The 22979-nt window shown below is 43.7% G+C and overlaps 1 protein-coding gene across 1 annotated transcript in view; it reads left to right on the plus strand.

Moving 5' to 3' along the window:
• Fbxo42 (F-box protein 42) overlaps positions 1-22979 on the plus strand; it is a 52077-nt gene that overhangs the window by 19376 nt on the left and 9722 nt on the right. The window contains exons 4-6 of the mRNA XM_055611125.1: positions 5008-5142; positions 21204-21357; positions 22834-22944. Of these exons, the coding sequence (XP_055467100.1) occupies positions 5008-5142; positions 21204-21357; positions 22834-22944 (400 nt within the window). The remainder of the gene's footprint in view (positions 1-5007; positions 5143-21203; positions 21358-22833; positions 22945-22979) is intronic.

Genomic DNA, 22979 nt, shown 5'->3' on the forward strand with positions numbered 1-22979 from the left:
TCCCTCAATTCTCGTTGAGTATCTCCTACATCAGTATGAATACATTTTAATAATTGTCAATGTTTATAGGTTTAAACACAACAAATATGGGCCAGTGAGATGGCTTAGCAGGGAAAGGCACCTACCACCAAGCCTGAAGACCCAAGTTCATTTCCCAGGACCCGCAAAAAGAGAACCGACTCCTGCAGATTCTCTGACTTCTACACATACAGGCTTTTCATTAAAAAAACAAACAAACAAACAAACAAGCAAAAAAAAAAAAAAAAACAACTTTAAATGCCATAGGCACAACAAATACATGTCCATTAACAGATCTTTCCTATGTTAAAAGCCTGGGACAGAAAAGGCAGGTGAAATGAAAAGGCCAGTTTTGTACTTGGTGAATGTCTGCAGATCTGATGATGACAGCCTTGGTTAATGGAGGATACCCTTGTCAGATTACTATAGACAATCTCTAACATAGTAAGCCTTGAAGTGTTTAGGCTTCTCAGTCAGTCAGGTAGTTTCCACACACTGCTGATCTGGCACCTGCAGGAGTGTGCAGGCCCAGGCTGGATCACCACCCTCGCCTGTCCTGAGTTATGTAATTACAGACCTTATCAAATATGTTCCAGCTTGTACAAGGGAGACACATGACAGCATAGTCTCTTCCAGCATGGGATAAATGCCTCAGGGCCTTTCCCTGGTGACAGTAGGGAAACAAAAGGGAGTTTAACATCTGCAGATCTGAAAGTTAGAGTGTGCAGCTTACTTGGGGAACATTAGGGGACTGTTCAGACAGTATGGAAATCCAGATTCTTAAACATCTTACACCAGAGATGATTATAGTTCAGTAGAAAACTATTGTGGTGTGTGAAGTAAGCTTGGCTTTTGTGTGCAGTTAAATCATGGCTATGCGTTCTTGGATGGAGACTGTTAGCAATTTGAGATTAAGTGTCTTTGTTATAGTTATTCATGGAGCAAGAAAACCCACTTTGAGCAAGTTTGGAGATTTAACAGTTGGGACACATAGCTTCCATGTTTCTTAGCACACTACTCACCATGCAGTGAGCTCTAATTGCTATAACATTCCAGAGGTCTAGATGTTCTGGAAGGAAACCTAATTGGGTATAGAACTTGAATAAAAGGCAAGTAACAAGTTAGGTCTTAGAATTGCTCACATTCTTTGTTAGTTGGGCATTCCCAGCTGTGCTGTCACCACTTCAGTGTCTCAAATAAAAACAAACAGTAAGCAGAATTAAATGGTATGCTTATGAGAATATTTGAGTGTCCTATATCCTTTCTGGATTTTGAGGTAGAGTCTTGCTATGTAGCCCTGGCTGGCCTACAATTTGTTTATAAACCATGGTGTCTTTGAACTTGTGACTAAGTATGCACCATTTCCAATAGTTTTCTTGTTCTACTATATCTGAGTTCTAAACATTGTTTTCTAAATTGATTCCCTTTCTCTCCCAGCTTCACTAATTCTTGACCAGTGGTCACTGAAACTCAGCCATGTCACTTGCATCTCAGTATCTTAGCTTCGGGCCCCATTTTTCTGCTTCAGAAACCTTTATTTGTTCAGAGAGAAGCAGGAAAATGCAGCTTGCTCTATTTTAGTATAGGATTAAAATACATGCGAAGGACCTCATGGGGCCCAACTAGCTGGGTTTTCAATCCAAATAGAGGAGAAGAATGTTTGCTAGCTCTTTGAAAAATAAAACCATTCTGCTCTTCTGCTACATGAAGGAAGCTGCTACTGAGAGTTTGTGTATAGACTTAGGGTGACATAAACTAGACTTGATGATCCTAGTTAGGAAATTAGGGACTTGCCTTATCATTTATTACTTACTTATCGTGTGTGTGTGTGTGTGTGTGTGTGTGTATGTGTGTGTGTGTGTGTGTATGTGTATGTATGTGTATGTGAGTGTGCGCGTGTGTGCGCACTGCCACATGGTTCATTGGTCATCAGGCTGGATAGCAAGCACCTTTACCCTCTGAGCTGTCTTACTGGCTTGGACATGCTTTATCAAGTATCAATGTAATGAACAGGAGTTACATTTCAGAAGCTCTAGAATGCTGTTAGTTAGTTCTTCATGATATTGGAATTTCTAGTCTATTCCAAGACAGGTGGAATCCATAGTATAATCCATAACTGTAATCCTAGTACTCAGGAGGCTGAGGCAGGAGAATCACCATGAACTCAAGACAAGCTTGGGCTGCACAGTGACCTCTGTGGGACCAAGATAACACAGATCTGGTGAGTTTCTTTAACAGGAGTCCAGATGTAGAACCAGGATTTATCCTCATTTCTCTCATGCCCTTTAACTTATTTCTTTGTTATTAAATCATTAAAAATTAAAAAAAAAATTATGTGCATTGGTGTTTTGCCTGCATGTGTGTTTGTGTGAGAGTGTCAGATCTTAGAGTTACAGACAGTTGTGAGCTGCCTTGTAGTTGCTGGGAATTGAACCTGGGTCCTCTGGAAGAGCAGCCAGTGCTCTTAACCACTGAACCATCTCTCTAGCCTGTTTGTAGTTTTTAACAATTGTGAGCAATGGAATTTTACTAGACTACCTTTTCTCTATTTATGTTACTTTTATTTGAGACAAGAGTTCACAGTGTGGTCCTGACTAGCCTGGCACTTACTTTGTAGACCGTGTTAGACTCTGCTTTTAAAATAGAGTTGTGAGGGGGCTGGAGAGATGGCTCAGAGGTTAAGAGCACTGGCTGCTCTTCCAGAGGACCTGAAGTCAATTCAGCAACCACAACCATCTAAAATGAGATCTGGTGCCCTCTTCTGACACGCAGGCATACATGCAGGCAGAACATTGTATACCTAATAAATGAATAAATCTTAAAAAAAAAAAGTTATGAAGTCAAAGTACTCCTTTAGGTATAGATTCAAAATTATCATTTAAAAGATTTTAATTTATTTCATCGTGTGTGTGTGGTGTGTTACCTGCATGTATGTCCTTGCACCATGCGTGTGCAGTGCTCTCAGATGTCAAAAGAGGGTGTCAAACTCCTGGAACTGGAATTTCAGGGTTAACCTCTACGTGGGTGCTAGGAATTGAACCCCAGTCCTTTGGAAGACCAGCCAGTGCTTTTAACTTCGGAACCATTTCTCTAGCCCCTCAAAATTATTTTCAAACTAAAAGAGAGTCCATAGAAGGGTTAACATTTGAAAGCTGGCGTGGTGGCGCACACTGTTAATTTCAGCACTCAGCTCAGTAGGCTGGCTGTGGGATCTAGGTTAGCTTGGGCTACATAATTCCCGGCCAGCCAGGGCTATAATTCTGTTTCCAGAAAAAAACGGAACCTGTAAAGCTCCTTATATCACTGAAGTAAGCGCTGGGCAAGCGGTGAGGAGCATGTCACAGTGCTGCCCTTCTGTTATTAGAGTGACAGCTGTGGGAACACTTATCCTTTACTGGGAAGCTCGGGGCTTTATTCAGCTACTTTCTAACCTTCATAATGAGCCTGCTTACACGCCTAACAGCTGGCTGAGATGAGAGCAAAGGGAAACTCCCAGAGCTGGTGCACACCACTGCTGTGACTGTGACAATGGTAGCAGGTACTGGGTAGGAGGGTCTTCTTTTTTTTGAGCCTGAATAGTGGTATCATAATTGAGACTAAAGTGCACCTGCACATGGCCAGGTGATCACTGCAGCCAAGTACTAGTGTCTGAGAACTCTGGATCTTTTACTCTTGTCCTTCCTTCCATGTGACGTGGGGGTGACTCCTCCCAGCCTGTGTGGTGCTTTGTGCACATGGAGGAGGCTTTGCTTTCTGGAGCCCAGGTGGTAAACGTGAGGCTGCAGGGCCTGTGCTCACCCTTTCCTAGGGACAGTGACTGGATGAGACTTGAAGGAGATGCCAGGGCAACTTTCCTGCTTCTCTGAACTCTGGATTAGGTCTTTCTGAGTTTAGTCCTTTCCTTTGCCTCTGTTTCTTGGGAACACTCTGGTGATGAGCATGTGATTGACTACCAACTTTGGCTCTTCTTTGGCCTTGGTTCTCTTCAGGTTCTCTTAGATTTAGCATGCCTAAGGGGTTAAGGATTCAATCACTTTCTTTTTTTGTTTTTTGTTTTGTTTTGAAACATGGTTTTTTTGTGTAGCCTGGCTGTACTGGACTCACTTTGTAGACCAAGCTGGCCTCGAACTCACAGAGCCTCTGCCTCCAGAGTGCTGGGATTAAAGGAGTGTACCACCACACCTGGCTGCTTTCTTTAGTTTCTTTGAGCCTGAGCTGCTGTTTCCTTTGTTTCACAAAATCTGTCTTGCTTTAGTTACATTGATGTCTGTGTGGTTTTTCTGGCACTGGTTAAAATTGTTTTTACAGTTGTTGTGTTTCATATAACGATTTCTGCTTTAGGTTTCATTTGAAAATGCAAAACTTAGGGGAAAGTCCTCGGGGACAAAGGAAGGACTTCTGTGACCCTGGCTTGCTTTGCCTTAGGGAACAGGGTAGTTTTGATTAGTGATGTAACCAGGCTCAAAGAAGCTTCACTCTTGAAGCCACCATCTGAATGTGTGTTGCTTGCTCTGTGACGTCACTGTTGGTGTGCTTGATGCCCAGAATACAGTGTTTAGGGGCTGCAAAGGAGGCTTGTCTCTTAAGGGCACTGGTTGCTCTTCCAGAAGATTCAGTTCCCAGTCTCTACATGGCAGCTAATAACTGTGACTCTAGTTCCAGGGGATCTAACATCCTCTTCTGGCCTCCATGGGTACTACACATTACATACGTGCAGGAAAGACACTCACACACACAAAATAAAAATAAATCTTCAGAAAAATTTAAATAATAGTAATAATAAATGTTTATAGCTTTTCTCTGGGCTGTTCTTCAAGGATAATATGACACTGAGCAATCAGAAGACACATTGCTGGAGATAGAGATTTGGCACAGAGCTATTGAATGTGTGGAATATTTGAGTTTTGAAAAAGTAGGTTAGGGTTTAAAGTTAGAGATATCAAAATGAAGCTGCAGTCCTTTGTTTCTTGTTTTCCTTTATCCCTGTAGGTGCGTGCTATTACGATGCCAATCAGTCTATGTATGTGTTTGGAGGCTGCACCCAGAGCAGTTGCAATGCCGCCTTCAATGACCTCTGGAGGCTTGACCTAAACAGCAAAGAGTGGATTCGACCGTTGGCTTCAGGTAAGGAACGGACTGCTGGTTTCTGCTTTCTCCCCAGAGGACTTCTTGGCATGGTCTCAAGCATATGTTACTGGTATCCCAGGTTCCTTGTCAAATCAGCTGTTTAAGTGCCTAGGGTCATATACTCATCTAAATTTTTGCAGTAAGAATAAAATTGTAGCTGGGTCTAGTGGTGCACACCTTTAATCCCAGCACTTGGAAAGCAGAGGCAGATGGTTCTCTGAGTTTGAGGCCACTCTGGTCTACATAGGGAGTTTTAGGATACATAGAGAGTTTAGGACTATATAAAAGGACCCTGTCTCAGTAGATAAAAATAAACTGTGTTTTATCATCAGTATTAATACTGGTATTTGTCCAGCATCACTGTGTTACTGTGTGAATCCATCGGTGTGGTTTTCTCAGGTACTTGCACAGGTGTGATTTGTGTTTGGAATGAAGTTGATGAACAGAGCAGAGTCATGAGAACCATAGTTGACTGACAGGAGCTATTGTCCCAGGACTGAGGTCTCTGAATAACACTTGTTCTTGCCAGCTTGGATACTTGGGGAGTGTATGGGACATGCCTCTGCTGGTTGCTCAGCAGTGTGGGAAGATTCCATAGCAGGTGCATTCCTACACAGTCCCAGGATGGCAGGGTTACGCCAGAAAATAGGTTCCTTTTCTCCTTGTGATGTAATCTTTCCTTTTAAAAAAAAACAAAACAGTTGTTTTTGCACTTACGAGATTGTCCTGTCAGTTTGAAGTGTCAGTCTTAAGACTGGAGGTGGTGAAACCACAGAGAAACTTAAGTCCCTGGGATATAAAATGCTCCCTAGATTCATTGGTGGCTTTCCCCTGACACTCTTCAGTTGCTTTTTCAAGGCTGGAACTCAGTGTCAGCACCAAGGAGACTTGGGTTTTCCTTGGGCACTTTTCATTTACTCAGGCCCTGCCATGCTAGTTGACTTAGGTTGGGGTCAGTTTGGCCCTTTAGAAAGGACACTGATGAGGAGGCAGGGGCTTCATTTGTGGCATAATCTCAGTTCTCAGTAACTGAGTTACAGCACCTCTCAAAAGTGTGGACTGGATGAACCTGTCTTAAAGGCTGGAAAAGCCAGTTCACACTCTGTGTTTACAGAACAGCTGCTGTGGAGTAGTGGCCAGAGGCTTAGCTCTACTTCCACAGTGGAAAGCTCTGCTCTTTCTCCTGTAGTAAGCAAACAGAGCAGGAGCGTGCAGACAGGGTTACTAGAGTACTCAGGGCAGGGCTGGGATTGTGCAGAGCCATATAAAAAGTATTGAAAGTATGGCTAAATAGTACTATTTTAGGCTCAGGATTTTATGCTTAGGAAGGTCTCCTTTTCTAGGCCCTTGGTTCGCTATTACATGTAATGAAGTATTGATTAATAAGTATTTGGAATCACAAATTCTTCTTTTAAATAAAACATTTATTTACGTGTTTTTGTCTGTGTGCATGCCTGCTGGATCTACTGCAACCGGGGTTACAGATGGTGGTGAGCCACCATGTAGAATTGAACCCCATGGGAATTGAACCCCAGTCCTCTGCAAGAACAACAAAGTGCTCTTAACTGCTGAGATACGTTTCCAGCGCCTGGAGTTAGAGATTCTAAAGTGTAGAACATTGAGGCTGGAGAGATAGCTCAGTGGTTAAGAGCATTTGCTGCTCCTTCAGAGGACACATGTTCTGTTCCCAGAACCCACATGGTGGCTTACACCTGCCTGTAACCCCAGTTCCAGAAGACTCAACACCCTCTCTTGGCTTCCACAGGCACACATGCAGAGATGAAGAACGTCTTTACAGCCTGAGCACCCTGTGGCCACTGTATCTGCACAGGGCCCAGACACCATTTTAAAGCAGCCTTGCTTGTCGCAGTCACAGTGCTGATTCTGCCTGTGTCTTGTCACCTCACTTCACACCTGATCTTTCGCCCTGGACACCTCTGAAAGGGTGGGGACCTTCATAAATTCCTTTAAGATCCATGTGAAACTTCACTTTATAATTAAACCACTAAGTTTTTGTTGTTTAGAATTTTTTTTTTCCCATTATGTATTGTGTGGAGGGTGCTTGCAGAGTCCAGAACAGGGTGTCAGATTTGCTGAGCTAGAGTTTAGGCAGTTTTGAGCAACCAGCATGAATACTAGGAACCATACTTGAGTCTTCTGCAGAAGCAGAACATGTTGTCTCTCCAGCCTGTTAAACCGCTAAGTTTAAAGGCTATTCTTTGAAATCCCCATAGTAGATAGTCTTGGAGGAGTAGCTGGTTTGGTAGTTTAGAGTTTATGTAGAATAATAGTTATTGATAAGGTTCTCTTTAGGTTGGTTGGTTGATTTGTTTGTAGCTGAACTTTCATTACTTTGTGGGTTCTTCTTTCTTCCACCCTTTCAACCCCCTAACATTAGATAGGAGAAAAAAAAGGATAGAAAGGGAAAAAAAGATCCCTGAGTAAAGTCTGGGGTTTGAAAGGGGTAACATTATTGTTAGACTACTTCCTGCTGATTACGGGGATTGTTTGATCTTTACCATCATGATGTCTGATTTCTTCTTGTTGTTTCTTCTTTGTGCATGACTACTTAACAAACCATGACCAGCAACAACCAATAACCAACCAATAACCCACCCTGCCTCTTGGGGGGCCTTAGTATTTATATACCCTCTGAAAAGTCCCCAGAATTCCAAAAGTCACACAGTTGCAGAAACTATCTGCAGCTGGCAAAACCACACCTTTGCTAGAGCATGAGGCAAATCATAGTCAGCTGCTGTGAAGCAGCCCCATATCCCCCCACACCTGGGATTAAAACAAAAACATGTTGTTAATTATATTTCTGTGATTTTTTTAGGGGTTGATTAGAGAATTCTGGAATTCCAGAATTCTCACTACACCTGGTTCCTTTTTAAAATAAGCTATTGAATGTTTAAAGTCATTTTCTATTGAAGTGCCTTAAAAGAATCTAGTTGCCATTTCACCTTAACTTTTAATTAGAGCCTAGTGTTTTGAGGGGAGTTTTTTTGAGATACCTTTTTTTTCCCCCCCCAAGACAGGGTTTTTCTGTGTAGCCCTGGCTGGCCTGGAACTTACTCTGTAGACCAGGCTGGCCTCAAACTCAGAGATCTGCCTGCCTCTGCCTCCCAAGTGTTTGGGAGTATGTGCCATTACCACCTGGCTGAGATAGCTATTTTAAAAAACAAACAAAAAAAATAGTTTAATACAGAATCTGATGAAATTCTCATTTAGGCTGAAATCCTTTGAAATGATTCCCTGAAAGAATGTATCTGCCATCCTGAGTGCCAACCTGAATTTTTTTTTTTTTTTTTTTTTTTTTTTTTTTTTTTTTTTTTTTTTTGTGAGGGGGTTGGTTTTGAAACAGAGTCAAGCTTGCAGCTTGAGTGGTATTCAGTCTTCAGACTTGGCTGCTGGAAGAGATATTTCAAGCAAGTAGTAGAGCACTTCTGGTTGGGAGGGGCTCATGGTGATGACTGCTCTAGCAGTGCCTTCTTCCATGTAGATTTGGTGTGTCACATAGAAGCCTGTGGCAGTCCTCACCTGGGTGGCATTTTAGCTCAGGCCTCTGTAGCAAGGCTTTCGGGTCCACTGAGGTGACAGCAGTGCTGTATCTGGAGTGGGGTGGGGAGGATGGCAGACCTCACAATGGAAAGAGGATGTGGCTGGTACATATCGGACTTTTCCGGAGAGAACTCGTATGGAGCTTACATTGGAACGGTAAAGCAAAGCCAAGACAAATGCTTAAAAATTTCAAGAAAGGATTATAAAGATCCAATTTAGATTTCAGAGAACTCAGGCCGGCAGTGGTGGGTCATACCTTTAAACCCAGTACTTGGGAGATAAAATCAGGTGGATCTCTAAGTTTGAGGACAGCCAGGACTACACAGAGAAACCCTGTCTTGAAAAACAAAACAAGGAACTAGAGAGATGGCTCAGTGGTTAAGAGCACTGTCTGTTCTTCCAAAGGACCTGGGTTCAATTCCCAGCTGCCACATGGCAGCTCACAACTGTCTGTTAAAGCCAATTTCAAAGGATCTGACACCTTCACACTAAAGCATATAAAATTAAAAAAAAAAAAAAAAAGAAAGAAAAACAAAACAAAAAGATCTCAAAGAACTCTGCTGTTGTCTCCTGGAAGTCAGGAAAGCAAGGAAGTCAATCAAAGAGAACAGGTTGGAGTCCCCATCACAGTGAGAGCGGTTAGAGATTGTGAAGGCTTGGTGTGGAGAGAGGCCAAAGTGGATGACTTTCAGCTGGATCTTTAGATTAAAATGAACTTGGTGGATTGGACATAGGAGAGAGGGCCAGTCAAGGCACACATTCACATCCTGTGTAGTAGCTAGATACAAAGTGGAGCCTTTTTCGGGAGTAGGATACACAGTGGAGAGAAGAGTAGGCTTAATTATTTTACTTTTTTGAAATAGGGTCTCTCGGAACCTCTGCTGACCTTGATTCCTGTTGCAGAGGTTGAACTTAACAAATTTTATCCTCCTGCCTCTACCTCTTAAATGCTAAGATTACAGGTGTTGTTAATACCACCAAATCTGAAGCAAGGTTTAATTAAATACTAGCCAGGATGATAGATTCTGGCCAGGTTCATTTCAGGGTTCCCAGAAAATAGTCCTGAGCTACATTGGCCAGGTACTTATAAAGGCAAGCCTGCCTTGTCTAGTTGGCTGCAAGCATACATCCTGTCGAACTTCCTGCCTACCTGTGATTAAACACATCCAGTGCAGTTGGGTCAACCAGACTTGTTTAGGGAAATGAAACATGTGGCTTGTATCGTATATGAACAACAGCCTGCAAGCATCTCAGGAAGTGTCTGTCCTTGGGCGAGGGTAGTGGTTTCTAGATGAGAAATGTATGATCAGAAGGTTAAGAATGAGCTAAAGGAATCCACCTGTGGCTTGTAGAGTAGAAAGGAGAGTAAGGTGCCAATTAACATGGGCATAGAATTGAAAGGTAGTTGTTTGAGATTTATTATTATTTTGATTACATAGGTCTGTGTCTCTGGAGTATGGGGATGTATGCACTCAAGTGTTGGTACCCAAGGAGGCCAGAGGTGTTGAATCTGGAGTTACAGGTGTTATTAAAAAATAAAAAACAAACAAACAAACAAAAAAAACTGTCTGACGTCAGTGCAGAGAACTGAACTCAGGTCCTTTGGAAGAACAGTAGGTGCATGGGTCATCTCTGCAGCTCTTCGTTGCCTTTTTCTTTTCCTTCTCCTGCCTTTTGTTTTTTTGAAATGGGGTCTCTGCATGTAGCCTTGGCTGTCCTGGGACTCTGTAGACCAGAGTGGCTTCAAACTCAGATATCCACCTGCCTCTGCCTCCCTGAGTGCTGGGATTACAGGTGTGTGCCACCGCACCCAGCTTCTTAGTTGTGTTTTTGAGACAGGGATTCACTGTGCATGCAGCCTTGGCTGACCTAGAAATCACCATGTAGACGAGGCTGGCCTTGAACTCAGAGAGATCCACTTGTCTTTGCTTCCTGAATGATGGAACTAAAGATGTGTGCCACCATGCCCATTGAGAGGTGAGTTGCATTTTCATGGCAGGGTATTCTCCAAGTGTGATGGTGAATACCTGTAATCCCTATGTTTGTGAAACAGAGGCAAGAGAATCACTGCAAGTTCTAGGCCAGCCGTGGCTATGATTTTATAGCATGTCTGCATGCCAGTGACAGTAATTTTCTAGAGGAAGTAACTTAGTCAGACGGGGGGGGGGGGGTTGCCATCCAGTGGAGGAGGTGGCAGAGATGGGAAGGTTGACCAGCCACTGGTAGGATTAAGGGGATGTGCAATGCCAGGTGCCAAGCAGTGGGAACCAGTACAGACTCTCTACTGATTGTTTTATCACTCATAAAATAATGGAGGGTGGAATGAGAGAGCAGTCTTTGGAAGTTATGGCTACTTGTAAATGAACGATTGTGTGTACATAATTCTAGTCTTTGCCAAAACGTTCCAGGAAATGAACTGACCTTCTAGACTTGCTTAAAGGTGGCACCTTAATTCGTAGTCAGGTTTGTTTGGCTAAGCCTATGTTTAATTCCCAAGGTATATAAGCCGTTCTTTGACTGTATGTTTCAGAAGACCAATCTTTAAACCAGTTTCTCAGATAAGTTACCAATAATTCACACTAAAGCTAATTCCAGCACCTACTTAATAACAACTGTAAGTCATGGTGCCCTTTTATATCTTTGAATCAAGATAAAATCACTAATTTTCTATTTGAGAGTTCTGCTTTTCAAAACTTCCTAAAGGTTACCACTGTTATGTACAAAAGTGAGAATTTCAGTTGGTGAAACATGTTTCCTCAGTTAGAAGCAGCTTTAAATACTGATGGAGTCTATAAATATTAGCAATGCTGCACTCAGCCTGTTATGTCTTAAATAGCCTTGAAGCTCAGTTGATTTTCCCACCACTTTCTCCCATAGAATCTTCCAAGGTTTCCCCCGCCCCCTTCCCAGTTTCTGCACCTTCACGTGGAGTTCCCAGTACTGGCTTGTGGGCTCAGAATCTTGCTTTAGAAGAATTTACCCAAGGACAAAGATTTGCAGTCTGCTTTCCTGTTTACATGCAGCCCCACACTCTGAGCTATGTGTCTCTGCATTTCATAGCTCCTGTGTTCTCTGTGAGAAAAATGATAAGCTTCTAAATAATAGATACAGCAGGCCACCTTCATATCTCTTGGCAGATTTAGGTGTAGAGTCTTTGCTCCTCACTCACTTTTCTTCTTTCTTTTTCTTTTTTTTCCTTGTTTTTTGAGACAGGATTTCTCTGTGTAGCCTTGGCTGTCCTGGACCCACTTTGTAGACTAGGCTGTCCTTGAACTCAGTAGCATCTACCTGCCTCTACCTCCCTGAGTGCTGGGATTAAAGGCGTGCAGCACCAAGCCTGGCTGGAGACTCACTTTTCTGATGTGAGGATTTGGGGTTAAGATGTTGGATCTGGGTTTGGGGGGAGGTGGGGGTGTGCCAAGGAGGGTGTCAGGTGTCCTCTGTAACTCTCTACTTTGTTCCTTCCAGTCAACTTCTCTCCCTGAACATGGAGCTTTCTTGCTGCTTTTTTTTTTCTTGCATCCAGCAAACCCCAGCACTCTCCCTGTCTCTACCTCCCACAGCACTAGAATTTTAAGTGCTAATGAGGCTATTCCCAGCTTGTTTATGGATACTGGACTCAGGCCCTCATAATTGCCACAGCAAGTGCTCTTAAACACTAAGCCACCTCACCACCCTCCTGGATCTGTACTTTTAGAAGAGAAAAATAGGCCAGCTAGATAGCTTAGCAGTACTAAGCCTGATGACCAGTTTGATCCCCAGTACATTCATAGTGGAAGGGGACAGCCAGTTAATGCAGCTTCCTGTGACCTCCATGTGTACACCATGGCATACATACATATGCACATACATTGACACAAAATAAAGGCAGGTAGAAAACATACCCATAGGCAGGAAAGTCCTCTTTAAGGGTTGTTTTTCATCTGCCTAGCCATTTTCTAATTTGTTTGTTTATGTTTTGGAACAGGGTCTCACTGAATAGCTCTGGCTGTCCAGGAACTTGAAACATGACCAGGATGGTCTTAAATTCAGATCTACCTGCCTCTGCCTTCTGAGTGGTGGGATTAAAGATGTACACTACGACACCCGACCTTAAATAGTTTTTTTAATTGTCACCCGCAAAAATGTGTTGAGAATTTGGGATTGGTGAAGGTCGAGTGGGTGTTTATTAACTGATGAGCATCAAACACTTGGAAGAAGGACTTGTGTATCTTTCAAGTGCAGCTTGAGTTCCTGCTGTCTATCTCAGATTTAGGAAGTCAGACTCGGTTAGTTTTATGCACTTGAATATTTTGCCTGTGTACATTTCTGTGCACCATGTGCGTGCAGTGGCCAGCACAGCCAAAAGCGGTCACAGGCTGGGCATGGCAGCCCATATTTTAATCCCAGCACTCGGAAGGCAGAGGCTGGTGAGTCCTTGAATTCCAGGCCAGCTTGATCTACAGAGTTGCAGGCCAGCCAGGGCTACACAGAGAAACCCTATCTCAAAAAACCGAGAAAAAGGAAAAAAAAAAAAAAAAAAAAGGAGGAAGTGGCTTCAGATCCTCTGGAACTGGAGTTACAGATCATTCTGAGCCACCCAGTGGATGTGGGAATTGTACCCAGTCCTCTGGAAGAGCAGCCAGTGCTAAACCACTGAGCCATCTCTCCAGCTGTTTTATCTTTTTTATTTTCTTTTGTTTTTGATGAGGAAACTTGATTCTACCTTTAGATTTTTTTTTTTTCTTGGTTACCAAATGCATTGACTACTAAAATGTCTGGCTTTTGTTCTGTGCTGAGAGCCCTTCATCCTTTGACTTTGAGTCATTTAGTCAAACTCAGGTGCCTTTTAAATTGATTTTTACTTGAGTTAAGATCCCACAATATCACTGAAAATAAGCAGAATCCTCATCTTTGCAGTCTGTACCATGTCCTCCTGTGCTTGTGGGTTGCCTGTGCAGTACGACTCCTAAGTCACCCATCTAGCACTGTCTCGTTTATTCTCAGCTATCCATGGAGTCTCCTAACACTGTCTTGTGGCTTAGGACACAATGAACTTCATTTGGCATTTGTCTTATGTGTCTCTGGTGCCATCTAGACATTAACCTTTCATTTATGCCTTGAATGAAATTGTAGAAAGCCATTCTAACTGGAAACTCAGGTTTTATCCTGAGGCACTTTTAATTTATGCTTTCTCAATATGTGGTTTGAATGAAGCTAGTGTATTTAAGACTCGGCTCATAGTCTGTTGTGGAAAAGATCACCTGCTCTTGCTGAGCAGATGAGCACTGTGATTGGTCATTTATTGACATTACAGGTGTCAGCTGGAAATTCTGGGTGGGAGGCTGCTTCATCCTTCAAAGCTCAGAAGTCAGCTGTCTCCCAGCCCCTGGAAAATGAGGTTGATCTTCCCTCCCTAGAGTCTCCTTTTCAAACAAGTAGAGCCCTGGGACTTCCTCTCCCCATCTCTGTCATACCTTTCTGTTGAGTGTGGCTCTTACTCTGTGTCCTTTTCTTGTCTTTATTGCTGTTTAAATAAGCTTTCTGAAATCTTAAAATGCTATTTTATTGATATGTGTTAGTGACTTGATGACTGCATTTTATGTGAAGTATGATTGCTTTTAAAAAAGCCACCCTTGCTGGGTGGTGGCAGCCCATGCCTTTAGTCCCAGCATTCGGGAGAAGGAAGCGGTGGATCTCTTATTTTGTGGCCTTGGTTTACGGAGTTCCATAGCAGCAGCGTGCCTGTGTTTGGCGCTCAGGACATTTCTGAGATGGCAGTCCTTCCTCCATGCAGGGTCCAGTGATTGGACCCAGGGACAGCAAGTATCTTTACTAACACCTAAGGATTCCTTTTTCAAAACCTCACTCCAAGAAGTTTTACTTCTACTACCATTTGTTTACTAGTTAAAATACCTATGACATCATGTAACAACAGTGGGGTCCACTCTATCAGTTTGTTTGAGGCAGGGTCTCACTATAAAGACCTGACTTCTGGAACTCACAGGGAGTTCTCTTACTGGCCTCTTTTTCAGGAGTGCTGGGGTATTAGAGGCATATACTATCATGCCTGGCTTTTTTTTTTTTTTTTTAAAGACTTATTGGCTTGGTGGGGAGTGGTGCTGAAGAGATGGCTCAACAATTAAAAAGCACTGCCTTCTCCTTCAGAGGCTCCAGGTTTGATTCCCAACACCTATATGGCATCTCATAACTGCCTGTAACTACAGTTCCAGGAAACCTGCTCCACACACATCTGCACAGGCATACACACTCAGGCAAAACACTTTAGAAACAAATTGTTTTAGGGGCTAGAGAGATGGCTCAGTTAAGAGCGCTGGCTGTTCTTCCAGAGGGCTTAGGTTCAATTCCCAGCACCCACATGCCAGTTGACAATTGTCTGTAACTACAGTTCCAGGGCATCTGACACCCTCACACCAATACATATAAAATACAATAAAATATATTTAAAAAGAGACAGGTGAGAAAAGAATGTCTGTGGATCCCAGAAGCTTCTCCACCTCAGGCTGCCCTTGATTCGGGCTTTCATACATATTTCCTTGCATATCTGTTGCTCACACAGTACAGGGAAATCCATCCAGGCCTCTGTTCAGTCTTCCTAGTCTCTTAGCAGCATTCCTACCTCCCAGGTATGAGGCAAGACCCTTCCAAAATGAAACCCTCATCATCTACTATCAGGCAAGGTAGGCCAGAGCATTGTCTTAAAGCAGCTCCCGTACAGGAAGGTACCTGGGCCTCAGCTCAGCCGCAGGTTCTAGTGCTATGCCAGGAGCAAGAACCATGGACAGCACCAGTACTAGCCTACCACAGGAGCCATGGGTGGTCACCTGGTTTAAGATATACTTTAAATTTTTTTGTCTGTTTACATATTTATTTTGGAGACAAGGCTTCTCTGTGTTGCCCTGGCTGGGCTGAAACTCCCTATATAGATCAGGCTAGCATCAAACTTACTTAGACCTGCCTCTGCCTCCAGAGAGTGCTCGGATTAAATGCGTGAACCACCACACCAGGCCAATGGGGCTATTTTGCCATTATATATTCTGGGACCAAAGTTGACACTGTAAAAGGCAGAAGTTATAACTTCTATCAGGAAGGCTATGGGCCTTTACCTACATTTTAAAAACTTGTATGTTTGTGAGTGTTTTGCCCGCATGAATGTCTTTGCACCACATGTGTACCTGGTGCCTAAGGAGACCAGAAAAGGATATTGGATCCCTTGGAGCTGGCTTTACAGACTATTGTGAGCCACTTGTGAGTGCTGGGAATCAAACCCAGGTCCTCTGCAAGAGCAGCCAGTGCTCTTAACCATTAAGCTATCTCTCTAGCCCCAAGGCTGTGGATTTCTTAAAAAGATTTATTTATTGTTTATATAGTATTCTGCCTGCATGTGTGCCTGTAGGGAAGAAGAGGGTACCATATCTCACTATAGATGGTTATGAGCCACCATGTTGTTGCTGGGAATTGAACTCAGGACCTTTGGAAGAACAGCCTGTGTTCTTAACTTCTGAGCCATTTTTCCATCCCCAAGACTGTGGATTTTCATGTATACCAGTTTTGATGGTTTAAATGTCCTTTTACTCAAAAAGCATTTTCAGTTGAGCTCTGAATGGATGCAGACTTGGAGTAACCCTTTATTTACCATGTTAGACATTAGTCATTTTGTTCTGTAGAGGATTAGTGAGCGTCAAAGACTAAACCAGGGGCTCCAGTACCATCCAAGCAGTAGCGTTACCTATCCTTAGGAGACATCCTAACACACAGGAAAGAGACAGAAGCAAACAGAATGCTGTGTGGTGCATGGGTAGAGCTGTGGGTGTCCATGAAAGGCAGCATCACCAGAGCTGGTTCTTGAAGGGTCGGGTGGGAATGCCTAGCTGAGTAGGGGCACTGGAGAAGGGAATCTGGTATTCTGGGGCAGGCAAGTAGATCTGTCCCCCTGATCAGGATTTGTCCAAGGGAATGGTAAAAGCAGGTCTTGGAAGAAATTGGGGATCAGTGTAGCCAGCTGGTTGTCATCACTTCATTTCCACCTAATGTTGCCAACTCCATCTGTTAGGATGTGTATGTGGTAGGCTCAGGGCATAGCCTCTACTCCCACTTCTTTTAGAGTCCAAGGCCAGGAACGTTATGCGTGTTCATGCCTCCATCCCTTCTGCTCCTGTCCTACATTGTCAAAGGTGAGCCTGCTCTGTTCTGTTGGGAGGCAGGGGTCATAGCAGGAAGAGCTCATTGTTCAGGCACCTCTCATGGGGTAGGTCTGTCCTTGATCAGCTACAGCCTGCCTTTCTCTTGCTGGCAGGCAGTTGAACCTCAGGCACAGAACGCAAGCCTTGTGTGTCCTTTCCACTCTGACTGACTCAGAACAAAAGTAGAGGAAATGTGCTTGATTTGAGGGCTTTTCCACCGCCCCCTGGCATCTCTGGCTTCCCCTTACTGTCTTTGGAGGCAGTTTACTGATCTTACCCTTTTTGAAGTGGCAGTGTTGCCCTGTTTCCTCTGTTCTGTGGTCCCAGGGTGTGTGAGGAAGAGCAGAAGGAAGAAAGGAATTCTTGTTCAGTTTCTGGGGCTTTTCTGGAACACATGCTTTTTGGAGGTGGATAGTATTCTCTGCTACTGGAGAAAAGAACTGAAACTATCCCATAAAGATCTGTGTAACCTTTGGTCCTCATGGAGAGTGAATAGATTGGCAATTTCAAGGTTAGTGGGGCTTTCCTGATTCCTCCAGGAGGGAATGTCTGTGACTAGCAACATTGTCTTCACTGTCCCTGACTAAGACAGCAATTAACAAGTTATCAGAGGCAACCTCTTCTACCCCAGAAATTGAATCAAAAGTGCTTGCAGTGGAGACAGGAGTCCTTACAGTTTTTTATGTTACTAATTTTTAACTGGTAAATGTTGCCCTGTTCATGCAGTGATCTTTCATGTGGCTTTATTGGCACTGGGAACAGCGCCTATGGAGTTCTTTGTTCTCATGCCCCTGCCTGCTTCTCATGGCAGGTGCTAAAGTTTCTGCTATTGGGGCAATCCATAAACTACTCAGCGATGTTTTTAAAGGCAAAGTGTGGGTGTAGGAATGAAAATATATACCTTTATATATTTGGCCATGGCAAATATTACAGCACATGCCTGTAATTCCATCACTGTAGAGCCTGAGACCTGAGACTAGAAGATTGAAGCAAATTCAATGTTGCCCTGGCCAACAAAACACTTGGGGAGATCCCATCTCAAAACAAAGCCACATAGTGAAACCTTGTCTAAGGGGCGTGTGTGAGAGTATGTGTGCGTGTGTGTATCCTCAAGCTCTAACATCAATGAGTTTTTGTATCAACTTGTCTGATCTTGTTGAAACTGAAGAATAAAATAGAAAGGGGGAAATTGGAGAGACAGGTTTATACTAAGTAATATTTGAACAGGGGTGGTGACATACAAACCTTTAATCAGGAGGCAGAGGCAGGTGGATCTCTGAATTGTAGACCACCCTGGTCAATAGAGCAAATCTCAGGGCAGCCAGGACTACATAAAATCACCCTGTTTCAAAAATATAAAATTAAAAAAGAGAAATGTTTAGATTTAACATGTTATGATGGCAACCACTGCCTTCAGGCTATGTCATGGTTATGGGAGCCAGCTCTGTTTTAGCACAGAGGAGGGACCTATCATTAGCTAAGTTCCATGATGGGTTTCAGTTCAGAAAATGCAGGAAGGAAGAGAGGGAAAGAAAAAAAAGGAAGGAAGGAAGGAAAAGAAAATGAAGGAAGGAAAGCAAAGAAAGAAACAAAGAAAGAGCCCCTCTGCCCCAAGATAGTTTGTTATTGGGAGATGCTGAACAGGTTATTTCAGCAGTGTGCTAAGCAAACCATTGAGTTAAAGTAGGTGACAGATGATACCTCTCCCTCCAAGGCCTTTAGCCCAGAATAGACAGAAATGTATTGCAATGTCCTGTGGACCACAGGAGTGCAGTGCCTATGGAGGCCAGAAGAGGGTGTCAACGTACCTGGAGCTGGAGTTACTGGCAGAGTGGGTGCTGGGAGCTGAAGTCAGGTCTCTGCTAAAGCAGTGATCACTCCTTTGTTTTTGTTTTTTTGAGATAGTGTTTCTTTGTGTAGCCCTGGCTGTCCTGGCAGACTGGCCTCGAACTCACAAAGCTCCATTGCCTCTGCCTGAAGGTGTAAGCAATGCATCATCTTTCCATCCCCAAAGAACAGTGTTTACCCATGGTGTCAAAATGTTTTAGATCATGCCTTCTTTAAAATAACTCAAAGCCCAGGTTAGATGTTGGGATGAGCTAACCCAAAGCCCTGGATCTGGGCCTGGATGCAGGTCACCTGAGTGTCACAGCCAGCAAAGGGCAGGGCCAGCTCACCTGCTCGCACTCCCTTCGGGCTGGCTCTCACCCATGCCCCTGCCGCCAGGACCGTCTCTACTGTGCTGCTCTGGTGGGGTGCAGGCCACTTTCCCAAGTGCTATAGTTGGTGAAAGGTGGGACCAGCTCTTTTGCTTGGCTCTCTTTTTTGTGTGTGTTTTTTTGTTTGGTTGGTTGGTTGGTTTGCGGGGGGGGGGGGATTAAAGACAGGGTTTCTCTGTGTAGGCTGGCTGCCTTGAAGCTGGATCTGTAGACCAAGCTGGCCTTGAATCAGAGTTCTGTCTGCCTCTCCAGTGCTGGGATTAAAGGCGTGCACCACCGCCACCTCCAGGCCATTAAGTACCTCTAAATTCCAAATGAGATGAGAGGACATGAAACTTTGTTTGGAGTACAGTAACTTGAACTAGCTCATTGTATTTCTTAGATTTTTCTAGTTGAACTAAGAGGCTTCCCCCAGGAAGGCAAAATTTTGCACTGAGAAATAATATAGAATAAAGAAAAACAGATTGTGGGGCTTGGGATGTGGCCCAGTGAGTGCTTGTTTGGCATGAAGCAAGCCCTGGTCCCATCCCCAGCAGCCCACTGGGCATGGTCACTCACAACTGTAAGAGTTAAAAGGTGGAGGCAGTAGGTCAGAAGTTCAGTGTCATACTTTGTTAGCTAAACAGCAAGTTTGAGGGCAGCCTGGGCTGCATGAGACCCTTTCTTAACAAAGAAAAGAGAATAATAGTTTTGAGGGAGAGAGAGAGAGAAATGTTAGGTGGTGGTGGCTCACACCTTTGATCCCAACCCTTGAGAGGCAGAAACTGGAGGACCTCTGAGTTCAAGGCCAGCCTAGTCTACAGAGCCAGTTTTAGGACAGCCAAGGTTTCACAGAGAAACCCTGTCTCAAAAAAAACAAAAAAATAAAAATAAAAATTTTAATTTATTCTATGTGCTTGAGTATCTTGCCTGCATGTGTATCTATGCACCTGTGTGTCCTTGATGCCATGAAGTCCAGAAGATCCCCTAAAAGTGAAGTTACATGTTGTGAGCTACCATGTGGGTTCTGCGAATTGAACCCAGGTCCTCTTAAAGAGCGGTGCTCTTAACTGTTAAACCATATATAGCCTGGTAGAGTTGTTTTGTTTTCTTTTTTTTATTTTAATATTCCAGTATTTTCTGACCCCTACATATTAGGACACATTACTTTGACCATAATAACAGTGAGATACCCAGGGGGCTGGAGAGATGGCTCAGAGGTTAAAAGCACTGTCTGCTCTTCCAGAGGTCCTGAGTTCAATCCCCAATAACTACATAGTAGCTCACAACCATCTCTAATGAGATCTGATAACCTTCTTCTGGTGTGCAGACATACAAGCAGGCAGAATGCTATATACATAATAAATAAATAAATCTGAGAGAGAGAGAGAGAGAGAGAGAGAGAGAGAGAGAGAGAGAGATGCCCAGTGAGAAATTGGGGGAAATAGCAATGGTCATTTCAAAACTAAAAGCCTGGAAAGGTATGTTCCTGTGAGATCTTCCTTCCTTCCTTTTTTTCTCCCTTCCCCCCTTCTCTCTCTCTTTCTTGTTTGTTTGGATAGGGTCTCATGGGGCTCAAGCTGGTCTCAAACTCTGTGTATATTTGAGGCTGCTCTTAGACTAAGTCATGACAAGGTTATAAGTCAGTTAAACCCATCACAAGTTGAAAATGCACTTAACATACTTGGCCTCCCAGACACCACACAACACAGCACACAGAATGGTACACAGTGTCCACCATTATTTCTGTGACCATGAGACTGCCTGGGACCTGAGGTTCACTGTATTGCGTAGCATTCTCACAAGCCTTTAAAGACCAAATTTCAGAGGAGGATTTGCACTGACTCTGGGCCACTGCAGCACCATTGTAAACTTAAGCCAAGGTAAGTTGGTACCTTTTACGATGGGTCCCAATCCACCCCACTTTCCAAAGAAAGCTGAGTAACTTTCTCCATGTTGGTTATGAAGATATGTAAATCAGTAATGAATCTCTGAGACCTGAAAACCCAGCCTCTCACCCTTACCCTTCTGCTGTGTGACATTGGTTCCCTTTAAGGAAACATGGTCTGTGGGTATGCTCCTAAATCCTAACTGTGGTACTGTTGTCTTCTCCTAGGGTCCTATCCTTCCCCCAAAGCTGGGGCCACTCTGGTCGTGTACAAGGACTTACTAGTGCTATTTGGTGGCTGGACAAGGCCAAGCCCCTATCCCTTACACCAACCAGAGAGATTCTTTGATGAAATTCACACATACTCACCATCTAAAAATTGGTAAGCCACAAAGATAACCCATTCTATATCTGGAATAAATAGATTTCATTGTATTACATTTTAGTTATTTTGTATGGGGGTGGGGGTGCATGCCACAACATGTGTATGGAGGGCAAAGGACAGCGTCTGGAACCATTTCTGCCCTTTAACCATGTGAATCCTAGGGATCAAGCTCAGTTTGTCAGGCTTGGCAGCAAGTGCCTTTGCCCATAAGGCTGTCTTGATGACCCAAAAATAGGGTTGAAATAAATGGTTTCTTCATTTTTGTGTGTTAAGAATCTTTCTTGGAGAGGGTAGCGAGATGGCTCTATGGTTAAGAGTGCTTCCTCATGTGGCAGAGGAATAGCGCTTACTTCCCAGAACCCTGCTTCAAAGGATCCAGCACCCTCACACAGTCACATAGGCATACGTAAATATATAAATAAATATTTTTGAAAATTATTAACAATCTTGAAAAAATCTTAACCAAACAACAGAATCCCTTGGAGAGTTTGATTGATAGAAACTCTAAAGATTTTTCCAGGCTGAGGGTGTACAGCAAGAGCTTGCTTATGGATTGAGATGCTTTGCAGAGTGTCCTTTGGACATTAAGAACCTTTTCCCCCCAGGAGCAAAAGGAGAAGAGCTGGTTCTCTTCTGAGGAAAGTGGACAGGCCAGTTGGAGAAGGAGCCGTCAGCTTCAGCAGCTCCTTTCCAGGAGCACAGGGTTATTGTGAACACAAGGGACCCTGTGTACTGTTCTTTCTCAGAAACCTCTGTCTTATTTTGTTTTGGTTTAGTTTGGTTTTTTGAGAGAGGGTCCTCTCTACATTGCTCTGGCAGTACTGGAACCTACTCTGTAGATCAGCTGCCCTCAAATTCACAGAAATCCTCCTGCTTCTGCCTCTTGAGTGCTGGGATTAAAGGTGTGCACCACCCTACTTGCCAAACATGTCTCTGTTTTTGTTTTGTTGTTGTTTTATTTTGTTTTGCATTGGTGTCTTGCCTACACATATGTCTATGTGAAGGTGTCAGATCATCCTAGGACTGCAGTTACAGGCAGTTGTAAGTCACCATGTGGGTATTGAGAAATAAACCCAGGTCCTCTTTGGAAGAGCTCCATTGCTCTGATTGCTGAGCCACTTCTCCAGCCACTAGACATGTCTTTCTTAATGATGGTAATCATTAATCAGATAGAATGGCAGGTAGAAATTTCTCAGCAAACCAGGCTGAGAAAGCCACAGAATCATATTTTGTTCTATGGTGGTCTTCTCTTCCTTGGCTGTTTGCAGCCATATTGAGAACTTGGATGTAACTTGAAGAAGGAAGCTCCTGGGAAAGGTGCAAACACCCTGCGCTCTGCTCCTTTTCTTGTCCTGTCACTGTTAGAAAGGTACAGCCTGTCTTTCTTAGTGGCCCAACTACTGCTTGTGTCTTATGCTTGCAAGATGCAGCAGATGGCCCTGACTTCTGCCTCCTTCCGCCTGCTTCCCGTAGGTGGAACTGCATCGTCACCACACATGGGCCCCCTCCCATGGCTGGCCATTCCTCCTGTGTGATAGGTGATAAGATGATTGTCTTCGGTGGCTCTTTAGGATCCCGGCAAATGTAAGTGTTTCTGGTTTGCTTCAGGCTAACATGAA

The sequence above is a fragment of the Psammomys obesus genome, unplaced genomic scaffold (genome assembly GCF_907164565.1).
Source record: "Psammomys obesus unplaced genomic scaffold, mPsaObe1.curated_primary_1811, whole genome shotgun sequence".
Lineage (NCBI taxonomy): Eukaryota > Metazoa > Chordata > Mammalia > Rodentia > Muridae > Psammomys > Psammomys obesus.